Source organism: Lissotriton vulgaris, chromosome 7, assembly GCF_964263255.1.
Source record: "Lissotriton vulgaris chromosome 7, aLisVul1.2, whole genome shotgun sequence".
Lineage (NCBI taxonomy): Eukaryota > Metazoa > Chordata > Amphibia > Caudata > Salamandridae > Lissotriton > Lissotriton vulgaris.
In genome coordinates this window covers 1,386,512,929-1,386,531,686 of record NC_141695.1, presented here as the reverse complement: position 1 = coordinate 1,386,531,686, position 18,758 = coordinate 1,386,512,929, and the positions used below count along the sequence as shown (strand labels likewise).

The following is an 18,758-nucleotide window of genomic DNA, read 5'->3' as shown; positions in this document are numbered from 1 at the left end:
TGCTACGGTTCTTGGTAACCCTAGTCCTGCGCCCATCCATTCCAGATTAACCTAATTTGGATAGGTAGCTTGTACAATGCTCTGGCTAATATTTTGCAGAGGCCTATCTTGTATTGTATATAATAAGCATATGCATTTTATATTTTACGAACTACATCTCTGACTCAATGACCTTCTTACTCATTGCTGAGCTAAACCTCAGGCCGGATTTTGAAAATAAAGTTTAACTAGATCCCGTCTGTTTACCAACAGATTTTCTCTTCTGTCTTTGGTTTCACATTATCTTCTAAACCCTTCTTAGAACTATCCACACAAACTCTTTTCTGATATCAGCTCCATCTGAATTTGTTCTTGAACAGCATCAACCAGCATAATTTTTATTGCACATCCAGCCCCTTGCGAAGTCTCTCTAACACCACAGCCATCCTACAGATTCTTCATACTGCTCTCCAAAATGGATTCCCTCCTATCAAACCCTCCCTCTGCTCTCTCACAACCCCTGCTTTGTTTATTCGGCCACTGTACCTGCAGGTCCATCAGAGAAGTGCAGGAGATACAACATACAGTAGAAGAGTTCGTTCCCAGCACACATGGAGAACAGGACAGGCTAAGGGAGAGAAAACAGAATGATAATCAGTTGTACAGAGTGAGGAAAGATGACATAAAATCATAATGAGAAAAACTAACATAAGAAACCACTGAAGCAAGGTGGAACACAGGTCTCAGCTGAGCAAAACTACATCAGAGGCAAGCTGTCAGTGAGTGTGTGAGTGTATATGTTTGTGTGGTGCGAGACAGAGACAATGGCACCAGAGAGTGTCAGAGGAGAGAGAAATCGTGTCATAGAGAACTTGTGTCAGAAACACTAAGCCTTGAGAGACAAAATGTCACAGAAATTGAATCTGTATCACAGAGAGATTAAACCCAGAGTCAGGTCAAGTCAAAGAGAGAAACAATATCACAGAAAGAGGCCATGCCAGAGAGTGAACAAGTTTTATCCAACAGTTTTATCAAGCCAAATAGGCAGGTAAAGTTTTATTGCTTGATTAACTAAAATTAATGCAATACCATAAAGAAAGATAAAATACACATGTACTGTAATACAAAACCTAAAATTAATTGTAACCATTGTATGTTTCGGATATCAATTGTACACCAGATTTTCCAATGGTTTGAACACTCAAAGCTACAATTAAAAACATTCAAGCATTAGTTGACAAAAACATAAGTTTTACATACAACTAATTCAGACTCAGATCATGTACTCATCGCCATTACTGCAATCATAATAGCACAAATTGTCATCATAGCACTGGTTAACTGACAATATTATATTACCCAAGCACACAAAGCAAAGTTGCCTCTTTACAAGTGTGAAAGCGAAGCCAATGACTTTTATGAAACTACTTCCGTTTAACCTCCAACTCTTAACACACATATAACAATTGCCTCAAGGTTCATCTCCATACCTGCATAATATAAAGATCTCATTCCTTCCCATAGGTGGGTCCTATGCCCCTCAAATGCCAGTTAACCAGAGCTGAAAAACAGACTCACAATTTCTGCCATAAAATTATTTTATTAATTGCAAATAAATGTGTTGGTCAACTGCCAATGGGCTATAAAGGCACCCTGAGATTGTCATGTTTTCCTGCTTATATTCAAATAGTCCACTTTACAGCCTTTGGACTGGACTGAATTCAAAGTAGATTTAAAAACAAACTGGAAACCTAGCATCGCTGTGACATCAGGAGGACCGCCCATATTATAGAATGCCTTACTAGAGATCCGTGTAAAAACGTCAAATTCTTTTCTAAACAAGGCCCTTAAGAGAATCTTGTTCACCTATATTCACCCAAATAAAGTTGAGTGAATGCTAAACATTCTTAAGTACCTACTCTGCTTTTTGTTTATAATCATGCTCATAAACACTACTGCAGGGTTTAATGATGGAACTAAAACAGTTATTAAGCAGTAAAGAAGACATTTTCATCCAGCTGGAATACGGTTATCACATTTTTACTTATATAGAATGAAAAATGACATTGTGTACATTTATTACTTCGGCTCCCATCATCCTCCAACGAGATAACTCACCCAGGAAACGTGCATTATTCCCCTCCATCCACCACAAGATGGATTTGCAACCAACAGACTCACCCCTCTCTAACTCAAGTGTACTCCCTACAGGCCTCAGTTGACTGACCCGCATTCAAAGAAGACTGCTTTCCCTTTCTGCATCCTTCGCATATCCCTGTACTCTAAACAAATTGTGGCCCGGCAAACACTACCGTCCCTTCCTACCCCAACCTGGTAAAGAAAATGACGGTCCCTCAAGGAACGTTTCACCACTTCTACGGGAGAAACAATGTGCATATCACCGCATGTTGTTGCTCTCCCCAAACATTCTGCCTTCATTCCATACCTCAGGATTGCCAGGCTGACAGTTCTGCATTTACTCTGACCCTCTAATAAACCCTTTGAATCCGTGCATCATACTTATGGCAATCCTCATTTTATTAGAAGTCCAGAGGCTCCTATTATGCATCGCTTTAGGCTGTTTATTTTCCACAGCAGCCAAAAACGGAAAAGAGTATCATAACATTTGAAACCGAAACGACAATACTCAGAGAACCAATGGGCAGAGGAGCTCCAACCTCATACCTAACACAGGTATTCCATTACGACTCTATACATACTATCTAAATACTATCCCTTCCCCAAGACCTTCGTTTTTCTTGCAGCTTCTGGTAGGTAATTAAGTATATAATCTTTCTTATATATTGTCAATTGACTGTATCTTTATTGTAGGCGTATTTCGGAGCTTTGTTATCAAAACTTTGGGATTCAGACTCTGTCAATCAAGAAGGATCGGATTTAAATAAACGTGGTCTGCGTAAATGCAGCTGAAAGAGCCTTTCAAAACGGTCTACTGAAAATTGTTTCCTCAACACCTTCTCAGACATTTGGGACCAGGCCTCCAGTTAGCAGCCTGCCAAATCCTCTCTGTGTAGGGCACCAAGAAATAGCAGTAGTGGCCAGGCTTCGCCATCAATATTTCCACGCAAGCGATACTTAGTAACTCTTTTAAAAAAAACTTGGTTTTAAACAAATCAGGCCGGCACTTCTGTACTTGCAGCTTTTGCACAGTGATTGTATCCTCCAAATTAAGGAATTTTTAAAATTATCTGTCAGATTGAGAAACTGTCTGGATCAGTAATGTTTAATTTGTGAAACGCTGTACTCCTATGTGCCTATATCATCAAAGTATTTCCTCCTTGCATTTGCACTTTTGTGAAAGGAATGTTTCTTTTGTGACAATGTACTGTATATTGTACATGTCAAGTCAAGTCACGTCAGTAAATTTATATAGCGCGCTACATACCCAGAGGGTCTCAAGGTGCTTGAAGAGGGGTGGGGAATTACTTGTCAAATATCCACATTTTAAGTTGCTTTCTGAATGCTAGGTGGTTCTGAGTAAGGCGAAGGAGAGTAGGAAGTGAGTTCCAGGTTTTAGCTGCCAGGTAGGAGAAGGATCTACCTCCCATGGTGGTTTTGTTGATGCGAGGAACAGTGGCAAGGGCTTGGTTGGAGGATCGTAGCTGGCGGGGGGGGTGTAGAAGGACAGTCTTGTGTTGAGGCATTCGGGTCCGATTTCGTAGAGTGCTTTGTGTGCGTGGGTTAGGAGCCGGAAAGTAATCCTCTTGTTGACGGGGAGCCAGTGGAGGTTTTTCAGGTGACCAGAGATGTGTTCGTTACGCGGGATGTCTAATATGAGCCTGGCTGAAGCGTTCTGGATGCGTTGGAGTTTTTCTGGAGTTTTGCGGTGGTACCGGCGTAGAGGGTGTTTCCGTAGTCCAGTCGGCTCGTGACCAGAGCGTGAGTGACTGTTTTTCTAGTTTCGGTGGGGATCCAGCGAAATGTTTTTTTGAGCATGCGAAGAATGTTGAAGCAAGATGAAGAAACGGCGTTGACTTGTCTGTTCATCGAGAGTGAGGAATCCAGGATGACGCCCAGGTTCCGTGCGTGGTCCGTCGGGATGGGTGCTTTTCCAAGGGCCTCTGGCCACCAAGAGTCATCCCAGGCGGAGGGGGAGGTGCCTAGGATGAGGACTTCTGTTTTGTCTGAGTTCAGTTTCAGACGGCTGTGCTTCATCCATTCGGCTACTTCTTTCATTCCTTCATGCAGGTTGGTTTTGGCAGTGTTAGGGTCTCTGGTGAGTGATAGGATCAGTTGAGTGTCGTCGGCGTAGGAGATGATGTTGAGGTTGTGTTGCCGTGCGATGGCCGCGAGGGGGCTCATGTATACGTTGAAGAGGGTGGGGCTGAGTGAGGATCCTTGTGGTACGCCGCAGATGACTTCAGTGGCCTCTGACTTGAAAGGTGGAAGGCGGACTCTCTGGGTTCTTCCGGTGAGGAACGAGGTGATCCATTCCAGTGCTTTTCCTTGGATTCCGACGTTTCTGAGGCGTTGTAAAAGGGTGCTATGACAGACCGTGTCGAAGGCTGCGGAGAGGTCGAGGAGGATGAGGGCGACTGTGTCTCCACTGTCCAGTAGAGTTCGAATGTCGTCTGTTGCTGCGATGAGGGCGGTTTCAGTGCTGTGCTTGGCTCGGAAGCCGGATTGTGAGGAGTCGAGGGATTTGTTGGTTTCTAGGAATGCAGCGAGCTGGTTGTTGACTGCTTTCTCGATGACTTTGGCCGGGAATGGAAGGAGTGAGATAGGGCGGTAGTTTTTGAGTTCGGTGGGGTCAGCTGTGGGTTTCTTCAGGAGGGCGCTGAGTTCGGCATGTTTCCAGCTTTCCGGGAAGGTTGCGGAGTTGAGGGAGCAGTTGATGACGTCTCGGAGGTGCGGTGCTATAATGGAGTCTGCTTTGTTAAAGATGTGGTGAGGGCACGGGTCTGTGGGGGATCCTGAGTGGATGGAGTTCATCAGGCGGATGGTATCCTCAGTGGAGATTGGCTTCCAGTCATTGAGGATGTTCAGGGGGGGGTGGGGGTCCTGCAGGGGGTTGGTTGGGTTGGTCTTCGGGTCGGTTGTCGAAGCTATTGTGGATGTCTGCAATTTTGTTGTGGAAGAATGAGGCTAGGGAGTCGCAGAGGGTTTGAGAGGGGGTGATGTCGTTGGAGTTGGCCGAGGGGTTGGTGAATTCCTTGACGATATTGAATAATTCCTTGCTGTTGTGGGCGTTGTTATCTAGTCGGTCCTTGAACGCGGCTTTCTTGGCATTCCGGATCAGTTGGTGGTGTAAGCGGGTGGCGTTTTTGAAGGTGTCCTTGGTGCTGGTGGTTGGGTCTTTTTTCCAGGCCTTCTCAAGGGAGCGACAGAGTTTCTTGGATTTCTTAAGATCATCGTTGAACCAGGAGGCCTTCTTGCTGTCTAGTTTGATTTGTCGTTTTTTCAGTGGTGCTAGGATGTCGGCGCTGTTGGATAACCATTGGGTGAGGTTGGTGGCTGCTTGGTCTGGGTTTGAGAAGTGGGCTGGGGGGTTTTGAAGAAGCGATGAGGAGATCTGGTCGATGGTGATTTTGTTCCAGTTTCTTTGTAGAGTGGGTTGGGGGTGGTTGTTGGATGTGGGCTTGTTGTAGGTAAAGTGAACGCAGCTGTGGTCAGTCCAAAGGAGAGCTGTGGTGTGGCTGAAGGAGACATGTTTGCTGGAGGTGAAGATAGGGTCGAGTGTGTGACCTGCGATGTGGGTGGGGGTAGTGACAAGTTGTTTAAGTCCGAGGTTGGCGAGGTTGTCCAAAAGGGTGGTGGTGTTGCGGTCGTTGTTCTTTTCAAGGTGAAAGTTGAGGTCTCCCAAAAGGATGTAATCCTCGGAGGGGAGCGCGTGTGGAGTGATGAAGTCCGTGATGTCTTCACTAAATTGTGCGCTGGGTCCTGGTGGCCTGTAAAGGAGGGTGCCTCGGAGTGTGGTCTTGGGGTCGATGTGGATCTGGAAGTGAAGGTGTTCAGAGTTGGCGAGATTGACGTCTGAGCTGGTTGAGATGCGGATGGAGTTCTTATGGACGATAGCGATACCTCCTCCTGTGTGGCCGGTACGGTCCTTGCGAATGATCTTATAGCCTTCCGGGATGGCAATGGTGATGTCTGGGGCTGATGTGGCATTCATCCATGTTTCTGTTAGGAAGGCGACGTCCGGAGAGATGGTGTCAAGTAGATTCCAGAGGTCAATGGCGTGCCTGTGGACCGAGCAGGTGTTGAGCAGGATGCATTGTAGGTGGTTGGGGTCGGATAACTGTTGTGAGTTCGTAGATGAGGAGTTGTTCTTGGTGCCGTCAAACTTGCAGGAGTTGCAGGAAAAGGGTCCATGGGTGTGTCCAGGAGCGGCTTGGACGCAGTTGGGGGAACGGCCGGGGTTGAGGGCTAGGAGGGTGGCGGCATCGTAGGTAATGCGGGAGGGGTGGACATTGCGAGGACCAGGGGCTCTGGCGCTGGGCGCGGTCCATGCGCGGACGGGCGTAGACGGGCTTACCTTTGGCGCACCTTCGGCGCGGATGGGGCGCGATCGCTGCGCGTGAACGCTGCGCGCGAACGCGACGGTCATATATGGATAGTGGAAAGGGGGAGGGGCGAGGGCGGCTCAGCTGGGAGGCGGGGCGGGCTCAAGTGAACGCACACGGAGCACAACAACAACAGAAACAAAATGGAGGGGGGAGCAGAGCAGGGCGCCGGGGGATATCGCGCAATGAACTGAACTACAAGTCAGTTATAGTACAAGCCAGCTATGCAGCAACCAAGCGAGGTAAATGCAATCAAGTTCCAGGCGCAAATAATACAGTTAATTACAATGCAGCACAATGCAGCACAGTGCAACGATACCGCGTCTCGGCAGAGAGACAGGGGAGCGACCACTCAGGGCAGGAGCAATGAGGGATCACAGCGCTTCTAGGTCCGGGAGCGCTGTAAATAGTTAGTGGGAGGGCGGCTCAGCTGGGAGGCGGGGCGGGCTCAAGTGAACGCACACGGAGCACAACAACAACAGAAACAAAATGGAGGGGGGAGCAGAGCAGGGCGCCGGGGGATATCGCGCAATGAACTGAACTACAAGTCAGTTATAGTACAAGCCAGCTATGCAGCAACCAAGCGGGGTAAATGCAATTAAGTTCCAGGTGCAAATAATACAGTTAATCACAATGCACAAGCCAGCTATGCAGCAACCAAGCGAGGTAAATGCAATCAAGTTCCAGGCGCAAATAATACAGTTAATTACAATGCAGCACAATGCAGCACAGTGCAACGATACCGCGTCTCGGCAGAGAGACAGGGGAGCGACCACTCAGGGCAGGAGCGATGAGGGATCATGCACTTTTATGGTTTGTAAAAGAACCGAAATAAAGTATTTAATTGAATTGAATTGAATGCAATAGGCCTTCCACTACAGGTTAGGTGCCATCAACTCCTGACATTGACACAGACTGATGAATTTCTTTAGAAAATATGGCAAGAATTCCAAAAGAGGTACTGGCCAGGCCTGGTATTCCTGCCAAGATTAATATGAAGGGCCATGTCACGAAAAGGTTTGAAATGGCATGACAGGCACAGGAAGAAACCCTCGATATTGACTGTTCTGTCAAACTGGATTCAATTGGTTCATCTGTTTCCATAGAAATTAAAATACTGTTATTTTATTGGATTGACACGAAAGACTATTGTTACAAACAGATGCCAAACAAAACTTACCTCATTGGAACAGACAATACCTTAATAAAAGAGATTTCCAAACATGAGAAGACGTTTAATTCCACTGACTTCCTACTGACTATCATTGGCCAGAGTCTTCGGACAGCGTGGAATTTGGCCAATGATAGTCAGTGTTGACTGGTAGAAAAGGTGGTTGTCTGCTAATCGATTCCAATTTGAGGAATGATCTCAATTCTATTCCAGAAGAGGTAAATACGGATTCCATTACAAGAGACCCGCCTTCTTTCCTCAGAGGTGCAGAAGCTTGACGAATCAATATGCAAGAGGGTACTCAAAAGTACCCAGAAACAATGATAATGAATTGAACACATTCCTTTAGGTTTAGGGGGACGTATTTCTATGATAAAAAAAAAGAAGAACTTCCGCCAACTCATTACATCAGCTCCATGGATTCTCAAAAACAGTCCTGGGGTTCCAAATAGAGTTTATTGAAGAGCCACCGAGAGACATGGCTGCTTTCTGAGGCAGCTCCGACCGAGCGCGCCCGGTCCAGTGTAAATCCGCCCAATAATCCGCTTCTAAACTGGCAGAAAAGGATATCATCAAGAATCGGAACCCATTGCGGATCGAGAGAGCTGTGAAACCGCCGTTTCCAGCTGGCGGTTCCGGCTCCCGCCCTGACGACGCACATAGCGGCCCGACTGAGGCATTGCACGGCCTGCACTAGTGAGAAACTTGTATGCCGACTGATGCGCCGCTCTGGGCAATCAGATACACCGGAGTCCCCGGCGTCAGCACATCCTTGCGGCACACGGGGCTGAGTGGAGGCGGGGCGTTAGCCCCGGGAGAAAGCTGTGATGAGCAGTGTCCGGCTGCGCCTGGGAGCGGCACCGCTGCCTGACTCAACATCGCGCAGGCCTCGGAGCTCTCACTGCACACCTCGCTGGGTGCTGATTTATGTGGTGCCCACTGCAACAGGGTGTGGCCCCACAATCAACTGCTGAGCCCCGTTGTGGGTAAGATGACTGGCTGCCCTGTGACGGGCGGCTATATTGTGCGCTGCCCACCTCTTGGAGCAGGAGTAGGGGAGAAGGACGTGACCCTGATGGTCCCTTGGCCCCACTTGCCGCCTTCTCGGCCGATCGTGGCCCCGACCCGAAGCTGCCATAAGAGGTAGGGGCAGCCGCAGCTAGACGCTGGGAAAACAAAGACCTCACTCTCCTGAGGTGGCAAGGTGGACCTCTGGGAGGCCTAGCGGCCGGATTGCGTTCCCGGTAGGTGAAGGGGGCTGAATCAAGCGATATTGATGGAGAAGCCTGGCCGCTACTGCTATTTCTTGGTGCCCTACACAGAGAGGATTTGGCAGGCTGCTAACTGGAGGCCTGGTCCCGGGGGGTGCATTATATCGGCCCGCTGCTACTATCTGTTCCCCGACAGCCCTTGGTTCGTAGCTCCACAAGCAGCCCCACAGGAAAAGCCCTATTGGCAATTGGCATAGATCAACATCTGCGCAGAACTGATTTACTTCTTTCCCTTGGATCCTACGCGGATCACAATGGCTCAGTCATGGCTGGGATTAGTGGCATCAAGACGGCGGTACAGGCCAAGCTGAACAAATTTGCATTGGACAAGGCCCCTGGGGCAAGCCCGGAAGCGACCTCAATGGAAAAGCAACAGTCCGGAGAGGAGGCGAGAGAACCAACACTGAAAGATATCCTCACGGCCATTACAACTGTTCGCACATCGCTGGAGTCACGAATTAACTCAGTGTCCACTGAAGTATCCCTTATCCGAGCGGATATGCGCTCCATGAACACCCGACTGAAGGATGAAAATCAAAGCTAGCTCCTTGGTCGACGACACCTCTGAACTGCAGCGCAGGATGGATGACCTTCAGGCCCACACTACCAAACTGGAAGCGCAGCTGGACGATTATGAAGGACGCTCAAGGTGTAATAACGTCAGCATACTGGGGGTTCCTGAGAGAGCGGCGAGACCTGGCAGCGGACCTGTTTGTAGAGGAACTGATCACCGCTCATCTCAAACCCAGCAGATGATCCAACATCTTTTCTGTGGAAAGAACGCACCGGGTGCCGTGGGGCAGACCAAAGCCAGGGGCGCCTCCGCAGGCTAGGATTTTTAATTTCAGGGATAGGGACATCATAATGCAGGGAGCTAGATCTGCGCCCCCACTGAAATTCCAGAACAGTCAAATCACATTTTTCCCGGACTTCACCCTCAGGGTGCAGCGACAGCGACACAGCTTCCTCGACATCAAAAAGGTACTTCACTGGAAAGATCTGAAATACGCCATGCTCTTCCCGGCCAAGCTGAGGATGGAATCGAACAGGAAGGCTTGGTTCTTCGATACACCGAGGAGGCCTGGGACTGGATGGAGCACTGTAGGCCGAGGTGGCGGCCGTGCCCGGGGGGGGGTGAGGGGTGAGAAGGGTGCCGAAGAATCTGATGGAGGCACCCTGCCTGGCGAGCAGGAAGCGGCAACAGGAGGGTCTGAATGACTGGTCTGTATGCTACTCTATTTCTGGGTTGGGGATCTATCTGCTTGCCGCTGGACTGGGAGGCGGTCCGAGCCCTCTTAGTCAATGAACTACTATTGGTCTGTGGTTCTGGAACTCCTTCGTGATGAACACACTGCGATTTGAACGCGGGATTGTAGTCTAATGTGTATTTTTGACTGAATTATATGTCTGCCGGTTATTCACGTCTCTGGAATGGGTGCCCGGTTGGTCACACGCACCCACAAAGTTTAAGGAGTAGGCAAATGCACTCGTTCTGGTGGGCAGGAGGTTCTGACACCGCCATGCATGCTTTTGGTACTTCTCTTTATGAAGGGTAAAAGGTCTGCTGAGGCGATTCCTCCTGGGGGCGCTCGCAGGTGGTTCCACCGGCGATTGATCAACCAAAAACCAAGATGGGATGGGCAAGACAATTAGACATGGGTTAAAGCTGCTATCGTGGAATGTTAATAGGTTGGGAGCAAAGATCAAGAGGGGCATAGTGCTCCAGTTTTTGAAACAGCACTACCCCGATGTAGTCCTCTTGCAGGAGACACATTTGCTAGGAAATGCAAGCAAGGCCATGTCGTGATGGGGCTACCAGCTGGTGGCGCACTCACCTTCTAGGTCTGGCTCCCGGGGAGTGGGTATACTGGTCCGAAAGTCATTCCCCATGAAAATTGACTCGATCCGCACTGATGCCCTGGGTAGATATGTCGCTGCCTCCGGGACCTGGGAGGGACAAATACGCAATCTCCCTTCGGTCTACATACCGCCGGGACTGCACACTCAGGCCTTTGCAGACCTTGGGGATTTCCTTTTAGATTTGCCGGACGGCAGAGTACAGATAGGGAGCGATTTTAACTCTATTGTCTCGGATTCCCTCGATCGATGACCCCAGAGGGCCTTGCCGCACTCCCGCATGCGTATCCACAGTTTTCTGGGTGCGATGAGCCTGGTGGATGTCTGGAGCGGACTCCATCTGACTGAGCAGCAATACACCTTCTACTCAGGCCCACACCATAGCATGTCCCGGATATACTAAATGCTGACGCTAGCACACCAACTTCACAACCTAAAAGAAATACAGCACCTGGCCAGGGGAATCTCCGATCATTCGCCTATCTTGTGTCGCCTAGAAGTGGGTGAGCCCTCGGTTGGGGGCACTGCCCCGATAAACTCCTGGTATCTCCCAAATCCCCAAATCAGGGATAAGGTCTTGAGTGAGTCGGACCTTTACTTTCAGGAGAATGAGGGGTCGGTAGAATCAATGGCAACTCTTTGGGAGGCCTACAAGGTTGTGATAGAGGAGTGGCTTTGGCCCAGACCGTGGGACAGCGTAAAGAGAAGGATGCAAATATGACTCGCTTGGAGGGGGAAATCTTAAACTTTGAGAAAGCGCTTCGGACTCATGATTCAGCGGAGATACGCCAGAAACTGTGTATGATAGTTAAAAAATCACTGACATGGCTACAGAGGCTGCTAAGACGCTCTATAGGGCCATGCCTAGCAGGATCTGGGACGTTGGCGATAAGGCAGGCAAATTAATGGCCTGGCTTGATCGCATGGAACAGGCCCACCGAGTCATGGCTGAGATAGAAACAGACTCCCACTCCCGCCTCACTACGCCCCAGGATATTGCTGACGACTTCGGCCACTACTATCAGACTCTTTATACTTCCCACACACCGCATATGGAGGAAGAGGCTTCCTTGCTTCTATGTAATATTTCCTTGCCGTCTCTCACTGAAGAGGAGCGTTCTGATCTCGACTTGGATACCACAGTTGCGGAGGTTGAAAAAGCAATCCACGACTTACGTGGGGGGAAAGCGTTGGGCCCTAATGGCTTGCCCATTGAGCTGTTCAAGCTCACAGCAGGCAACACGCCACCCTATCTCACAGGAATGTTCCGCAAAAGTAGGCTCGCCAATATTGTTGTCATCCATAAAGTGGGCAAACCGGCCAACAGGTGTTCTTCCTACAGACCCATCTCGTTGCTTAACTGCGAAGTAAAAATACTAGTGAAGGTTCATGCCTCCCGACTGCTTAGAATTCTCACCCGTATGTTCCATCCGGACCAATGAGGATCCATGCCTGCCAGAAACACCTCCCTTAACTTGAGCAGGCTCCACGGAGTACTGTGTCAACACAATCAGGAAAGACGCAGTCGTGGTATCCCTTGATGCTGCCTCAGCATTCGACACCATCGAATAGCCCTACATATTCGCAGTCCTTCACAAACTGTGTTTTGGCCCGAATTCACCAGCTGGGTTAGGCTTTTATACCACTAACCGCTCCCCCAAGTGGTAGTCAATAATAGGAAGTCCTCCATTTTCGCTCTCGGTAGGGGCACCAGACAGGGCTGCCCCTGGTCTCTGCTTCTCTTTGCCTTGAGCCTTTGGCAACGTGGGTCCGCCAAGACCCCGTTATAAGGGGCCTCAAATGGACGTCTGGATGGAAGGACCGCATATCAGTATATGCGGACAATATTTTGTTCTATCTGGCCTCCCCCGCTGCTTCCCTCAACGTGGTCCTGGAAATATTTCAGGTGCTTGGTAGATTTGCTGGTTATTCAATAAACTGGATTAAATCAGTGCTTTACATCCTCTATGGCAAGCGGCCTTCACTCCCTCGGGACTGTCAGCTGGCGGAAGCCGCTTCAAATACCTGGGGATCTGGGTCTCTAAAGATCTGTCCAGACTTTACGATCGTAATCTCCTGCCGCCTCTAGTGCATCTTAAATCAGATGTCCTACATTGGAAGTCGCTTCCATTGTCCCTCTTGGGCGCGCGGCACTATTCAAAATGATGTCCCTTCCCAGATTCTTGTATGCCCTACAAAACACTCCACATCCTGTTGGCTCTGCGTACTTCAGAGACTGCGACTGTATCTTACGGGACTTGTTGTGGGAGGGTAAACCACCTCGTATTGCAACACACAAAATCAGGATGTGGTGGTTTGATGGGGGCATCGGACTCCCGGATATAAATAAATACTACTGGGCATCACACCTCGCTGCTATCAACCAATGTATGTACAGGCCGCAGGGCGACCGGGCCTTTCAGATTGATAGGTGGCTCTTCCTGGGTGGCAGATTTGAGGGGGCTTTTTATGTGCGGTCGTTGAAGCCTGCTTTGACTAGCCCGACAGGACATGCGGCACATGTGTGGAAAGCGGCTACCAAAAGCATGGGTTGGGAGGGGAGACTCACACAGGCTACACCACTCTGGCACAGTGAGCAACTGGCAGACTGATTTGTTTAAGGGGCTTCAATCGCTGGGACCTCATAGGTATATCCAGGGTGGGTGACTTATGGAAGGCGGGTGAGGTGGTCTCATTTTCAGGGCTGCAGCAAGAATACGAACTAGCCCAGTCTGAACACTTCAGGTATCTCCAAATCAGACATGACTTGCTTGCGGTTCTTCCTAAGGGTAGTAGACTCCAGGAGTCCTCCCAGCTCGAAGACAGAGTTCTAGATGGCGACCTACCTGAAAAGGCCATGTCACTTATTTACAAAAATGTAATCAACAACATGACAGATCCCCTGATTCGTTTGAGGGCTAAGTGGGACCATGGCGTGGCGGGACTGGACAACGAGGAGTGGCTGGCTGCTGTGGCCTCCTCTCTGGAAGTGGACATCTCTTCCAGACTCCACCTGGTGCAGTTAAAGCTTATCCACAGATCCTACCTGTCTGGGCCCCTGATGGTTACCATGGGATATAGTTCAGATGGAGGTTGTGTTAGACAATGTGGGCTGGAGGGCACCTTTATCCACACCCTGTGGGAGAGCACATCTATCCAGAGATATTGGGAGGCGGTGGTGCACTTGATGGAGGAAGCATTGGGGCAGCAGATTGATTGCAATATCAAACTGGCTCTCCTGAATGTGTGGGGCCCTACTGACCTGAATTCCAGGGAGCGAACATGGGTTACATTGGGGCTGATGGTGGCAAAAAGAAACATTGTGAGAGTGTGGAGGGCTCAGAGCCCACCAAATATAGCAAAATGGGGCAAAGATATGGACTGATGTATGGTCACGAAAAAGTCCATATACAAAGCAAGGGGGTGCCCGAATAAATGGGCGAAAATATGGGGGTAATGGAATGTACACAGGGGAGATATGTGAACTGCCGAGATCACGAGAGGATTATCTAAGTGAGACCTAAATACGTGTAACTGGAAATTGTCACGATTATTTTGAAATAATTATGCTTTCTTGTATCACTCGCAATGTACCAAATATTGCCAATCTGTGTACAACTTGATTACTCATATGTCATGCCTTGTTTACAATAAAAACTAGGTAATAAAATTTAAAAGAAAGAGAGAGCTAAGCCAAACTTTCATTCCATCCTCTTTTTATCTTTCTCCCACAGACAGGTCATTAATCAAACTGAAGTTAAGAAACTTTTGCACCCATCACTCATGGGTGCAATCACACCAAAATCCTTAAACTCAACAATATGTTCTTAATAAAGAAGAAAAACGAAATATTACATCCAGTGATGTACATCACGTCAATCAAATTGTCTTACACGCAATATCTCAAGATGGAGACTATTCTTCACATCAGCGATTACTTCAACTCCTTTTCTGGATGGTTATTTTGGATCTCAAACATGATTATATATTTTTATTCTCACCCATACTCCTCAAAGAAGTTTTCTTCAATTTCAGTGGAAAGAGACAATCTAACAATTTACAACACTGTCATTTGTTTTTTCATTGTCTCCTTAATGTTTCACCAAGCTTCTTAAAACAGTAATAACACATTTGCAGTCTCAGGAGATATAGTTATTAATATATCGGGACAATATTCTCGTTACGATCCAAACAAAGATTTTCTTTCTTCTCACTCATAAAGCTCGATTAATCTTTACATGACTGCCTTTTCCCTCTAAAGGACACATTGTGCTTATGGACGATTTCTTTGGCTTACACCTATTGTCTAATGGTGATGATATCTGCTATATTGAATATTCTTTGGCTGTCTTTGTATGTTTTAGGTTTTGGAAATGTCAATAAAATTATCAAAAAAATAAATCTCGATTCTTCTCTTAGAGAACCTGTGGTTTGTGGTAAATCAATCAAAATATTTTCTTACACTAGTTCAGTCCATAGAATTTCTGGTTTCTTAGTGAATTCAACATCTTGTACTCTTCAATTTCCAGAAAATAAATAAATTACTACTGGGAAAGAATTATCCCATTTAATGAATCTGACTTACAAATCCGTTCGCCATTTGGATCATGTAGTAGGTCTTATATCTTCTTTTCAAGTACTGCACCGACCCCCCACGTGGGCTACAACATCCGGCCACTGGAGGGGCCTGGGCCCGACAATCGTAGGTGACTCAGCATTGCGCTGTGCTAACATTGGTTTGTCGGCGGTCCCTGGGCTACCTGCTGTCGGTGCTGCGGGCCTCACAGCCGCTGAGTGGAGCGGACAACTGGGCTCCATGGCGGCGCGGCCTGATTCGAGTGCCCGACTAGGCGGGCCCCTCGCGCATGGTGATCGGCAGCCTCCACACCTGGGTGCAGCACAACAGCGGCAGAGAAGACGGCGCGACGCCTGATGTGCCTGAACCACACAAATAAGGCTACTGTGGTTTGGGGAAGCTGAAAACTTCTGCATAGACATTCCCAGGCTTGGGGCCCCTGCCGACATCAGATGCAGGTCACTGCTGTCACGACGCCCCGGTCCTCAGAGGCTCCCCTCCCGTGCTCTGCGACACAGGCTGTCGTTGCTACATTGCAAGACGACGCGGCTGGTCTGTTTCCACACTGGCCCACACCCAATCTGAAACCGATGGCGAACTGCTCCGTGACTCCCTACTCTGCGCTCCCCCCCCCCCGCACAGCCATCTATGAACTGCAGAGCTGACATGGGGTTTCGCCTCCCATTGAATCTCCTTTACCCGCGCTCCTGGGTGGCCTGGAGGGGCTGTGGGGCGGCTGCACCGGGAGCGATGAGCCAAACCTCCCTCTCCTTGCACCTCAATACTCCATTATCCTCTCCCTGCTTCGTATCATCCGCATATACGGCCAGTCTGGCACACCCTCCATGGGTAAAGCTGATGCCAAGCAACCTATGTTCACCTTTGTTGGTTGGGGGATGGGTAGAGGCGGCGTGCTACCCCCTGACACTGGTGAACAATCTACACAGACGGACCTACCTAAGCCGCAAGATGACAGCCTTTGAGGCATAAGGCTCGTAGTCAAATCCAGCCTAAAATCCAAATCCAGCCTAAAATCAATAGACTCTAAGATCGATCACTTAACTTTATGCCTTGATCAAGTCAAGTTGCAGGTCGACACCCATGAGTCCTGTATCACTCAACTCAAAGCCAGGGTCTCGGAGGCACACATTGCTGGAGCTGAAAACCAGAAGAGGCTGCTCAAGATGGACATGGTCCTCGAAATCATTTGTGCCAAGAATGAAGATCTCGTATGGCGCTCCCATAGGAACAATATACACATTATCGGCGTTCCGGAGTCCACAGCAACAGGGAGAAAGGAAGACTATCTTGAATCCCTCCTGCATGAACTCTTTGGCTCAGTCCTGTCCAAGCACTTCATAATCGAACGGGCGCATAGATCCCTTGGCCCGCGGCCTCCTCCTGGGGCCTCTGCAAGACCCATAATAGCCCGCCTGCTAAATTATCGCGACCGAGAGTCCATCCACCAAATAGCCAGAGATATGGGTGAGGTCAGACACTAGGGCAAAGCACTCATTTTACCCTGACTTTACCCTAACTGTTCAGGCGGCCCGCAGGGACTTTCTCCCCACCAACGTATGCATTTATGTACCCTCAAAGCTTCTCATTGACCCAGGTGTTATACTTAAATTCTTCACAGATCCGAGGCCGCCCTAACATTTGCTAAACAGTTGCAAACATCCTCCCCCCCGCCCCTTCCCCCCCGTGGGACCTCCGTGCGAGGTCTGATGATGGGCGCTACAGTGACAATCTTGGACTTAGTAAGCTCTGATCCCAATTTACACATATAGATGGTTCTTAAGTTTTAGTCATGTTGTCTGCAATTGGCTCCCCAATCCCTGATATATTGCTGTCTTGTTTATCTTATTTACCACCCCCCTCTGGAAGTTCCAATGCTCAGCCACCCTGCCTTATTGGCACGGGGAGTAACTGGCTAAGCCTTCACAACCCTGAGGGATAATTCCCAATCGTGTTCTCTACTCTCCAAGTTGAGCGTCACACCACCTCCCACCCAAGGACCCACAACTTCATTGGGGGGTTGGATTGGGAGGGGGTGGGATTCGGGTTACGCTACCGGGGGATTGCACAGGATACTTTGACTCCTGGGGTTTATTAAATGTTTATTCTCTCTTCTTTGCAAACTTGTTATTGATTGCATTCACTGGACAGCACATCTTCTTTCATGACACTGGATACCCCGGAACGGCTACTGACAGCAGACAGCACACTATCATACCCACACCCACATTGAGACAGGACTGTAACAACCGTCCTGACTTGAAACATTAGAGGCATGAATGATCATTGCAAGGCATGCCTCATACATACATACCTTAGCAGGCAAAAGGTTGACATATGTTTCCTTCAAGAAACTCACCTTATCCCCACCAACGCTACTAAATTGCGTTCTAGATACTGGGAGGAAACGCACTCAGCATTCTATTTGAGTCTATGCGCGTGGCGTAACTATACTCTTTAGGAAAAACCTGCAATGGTTCGACACACAAACCTTCATCAATACCGAGGGCATGCATGTGATACTAGCTGGGACACTATGCACCCAGCTGGTGATCCTGGTTGCAGTCTACGGCCCAAACACCGACGACCCAGAATTTTCCTCCAATGTATGGAGAATAATATCCTCCATCGGCCCCCTCCCATTAATATGGGGAGGCAATTTCAATATTGCTCCCTTGGGGATCATAGATCGCTCAAGTGATTGCATACAATACCCCCAGGCCACTGCTACCTTGCGCGTCATAACAGATGATAACTCACTGCTCGTTGCCTGGAGGCACACTCACCCAGACGCACGTGAGGGCACTTGCACATCCAACACTCATTGCTCCTGGTCCCGTATGGACCTTTGGCTCATCACCTGTGACGTCACGTCTTGGGCCGCATCTGTAATCCACCTGGCCCGCACGTTATCAGATCTTGCCGTGGTACGCATGGTCTTGCGATTCCCACTCACCCACCGCCACATGTTTGTATGGTGCTTGTCCCCTCATGCGCTCCAGGACACTGCTTTTCGGGAAGAAATTCGGAGAGTCAATGCTGAATTTTTTTAACACAATACCGGCTTGGTAGAATCCCTCTCGACCCTCTGGGAGTCCTTTAACGTTGTGATCCGGGGGGAATGCATTGCTAGGCTGTCTGGAGTGCTTAAATCAGAGGAACCTTGGAGCGTCTAGAGACCGACATTAAACTGCTGGATCAGCATCAGGCCACTGTTTTATCTAAACAGTTGGTCGCATACTGTCCCACCAGACAGCTCAGATCTATAACGGCTCATCCGCTAGTGGTACCCCGTACTAGGACAATGTCCTGGGGGGACAGACGTTTCGTGGTGACAGCAGCCAAGCTATGGAATTCTCTAC

At 48.8% G+C, this 18,758-nt stretch overlaps 1 protein-coding gene across 2 annotated transcripts in view; it reads right to left on the bottom strand.

Moving 5' to 3' along the window:
• Positions 1-18,758, bottom strand: part of CDIPT (CDP-diacylglycerol--inositol 3-phosphatidyltransferase) — a 104,958-nt gene that overhangs the window by 3,921 nt on the left and 82,279 nt on the right. For both annotated transcript variants that reach the window (XM_086932117.1, XM_086932118.1), the window contains exon 5: positions 526-607. In XM_086932117.1, the coding sequence (XP_086788243.1) occupies positions 526-607 (82 nt within the window). The remainder of the gene's footprint in view (positions 1-525; positions 608-18,758) is intronic.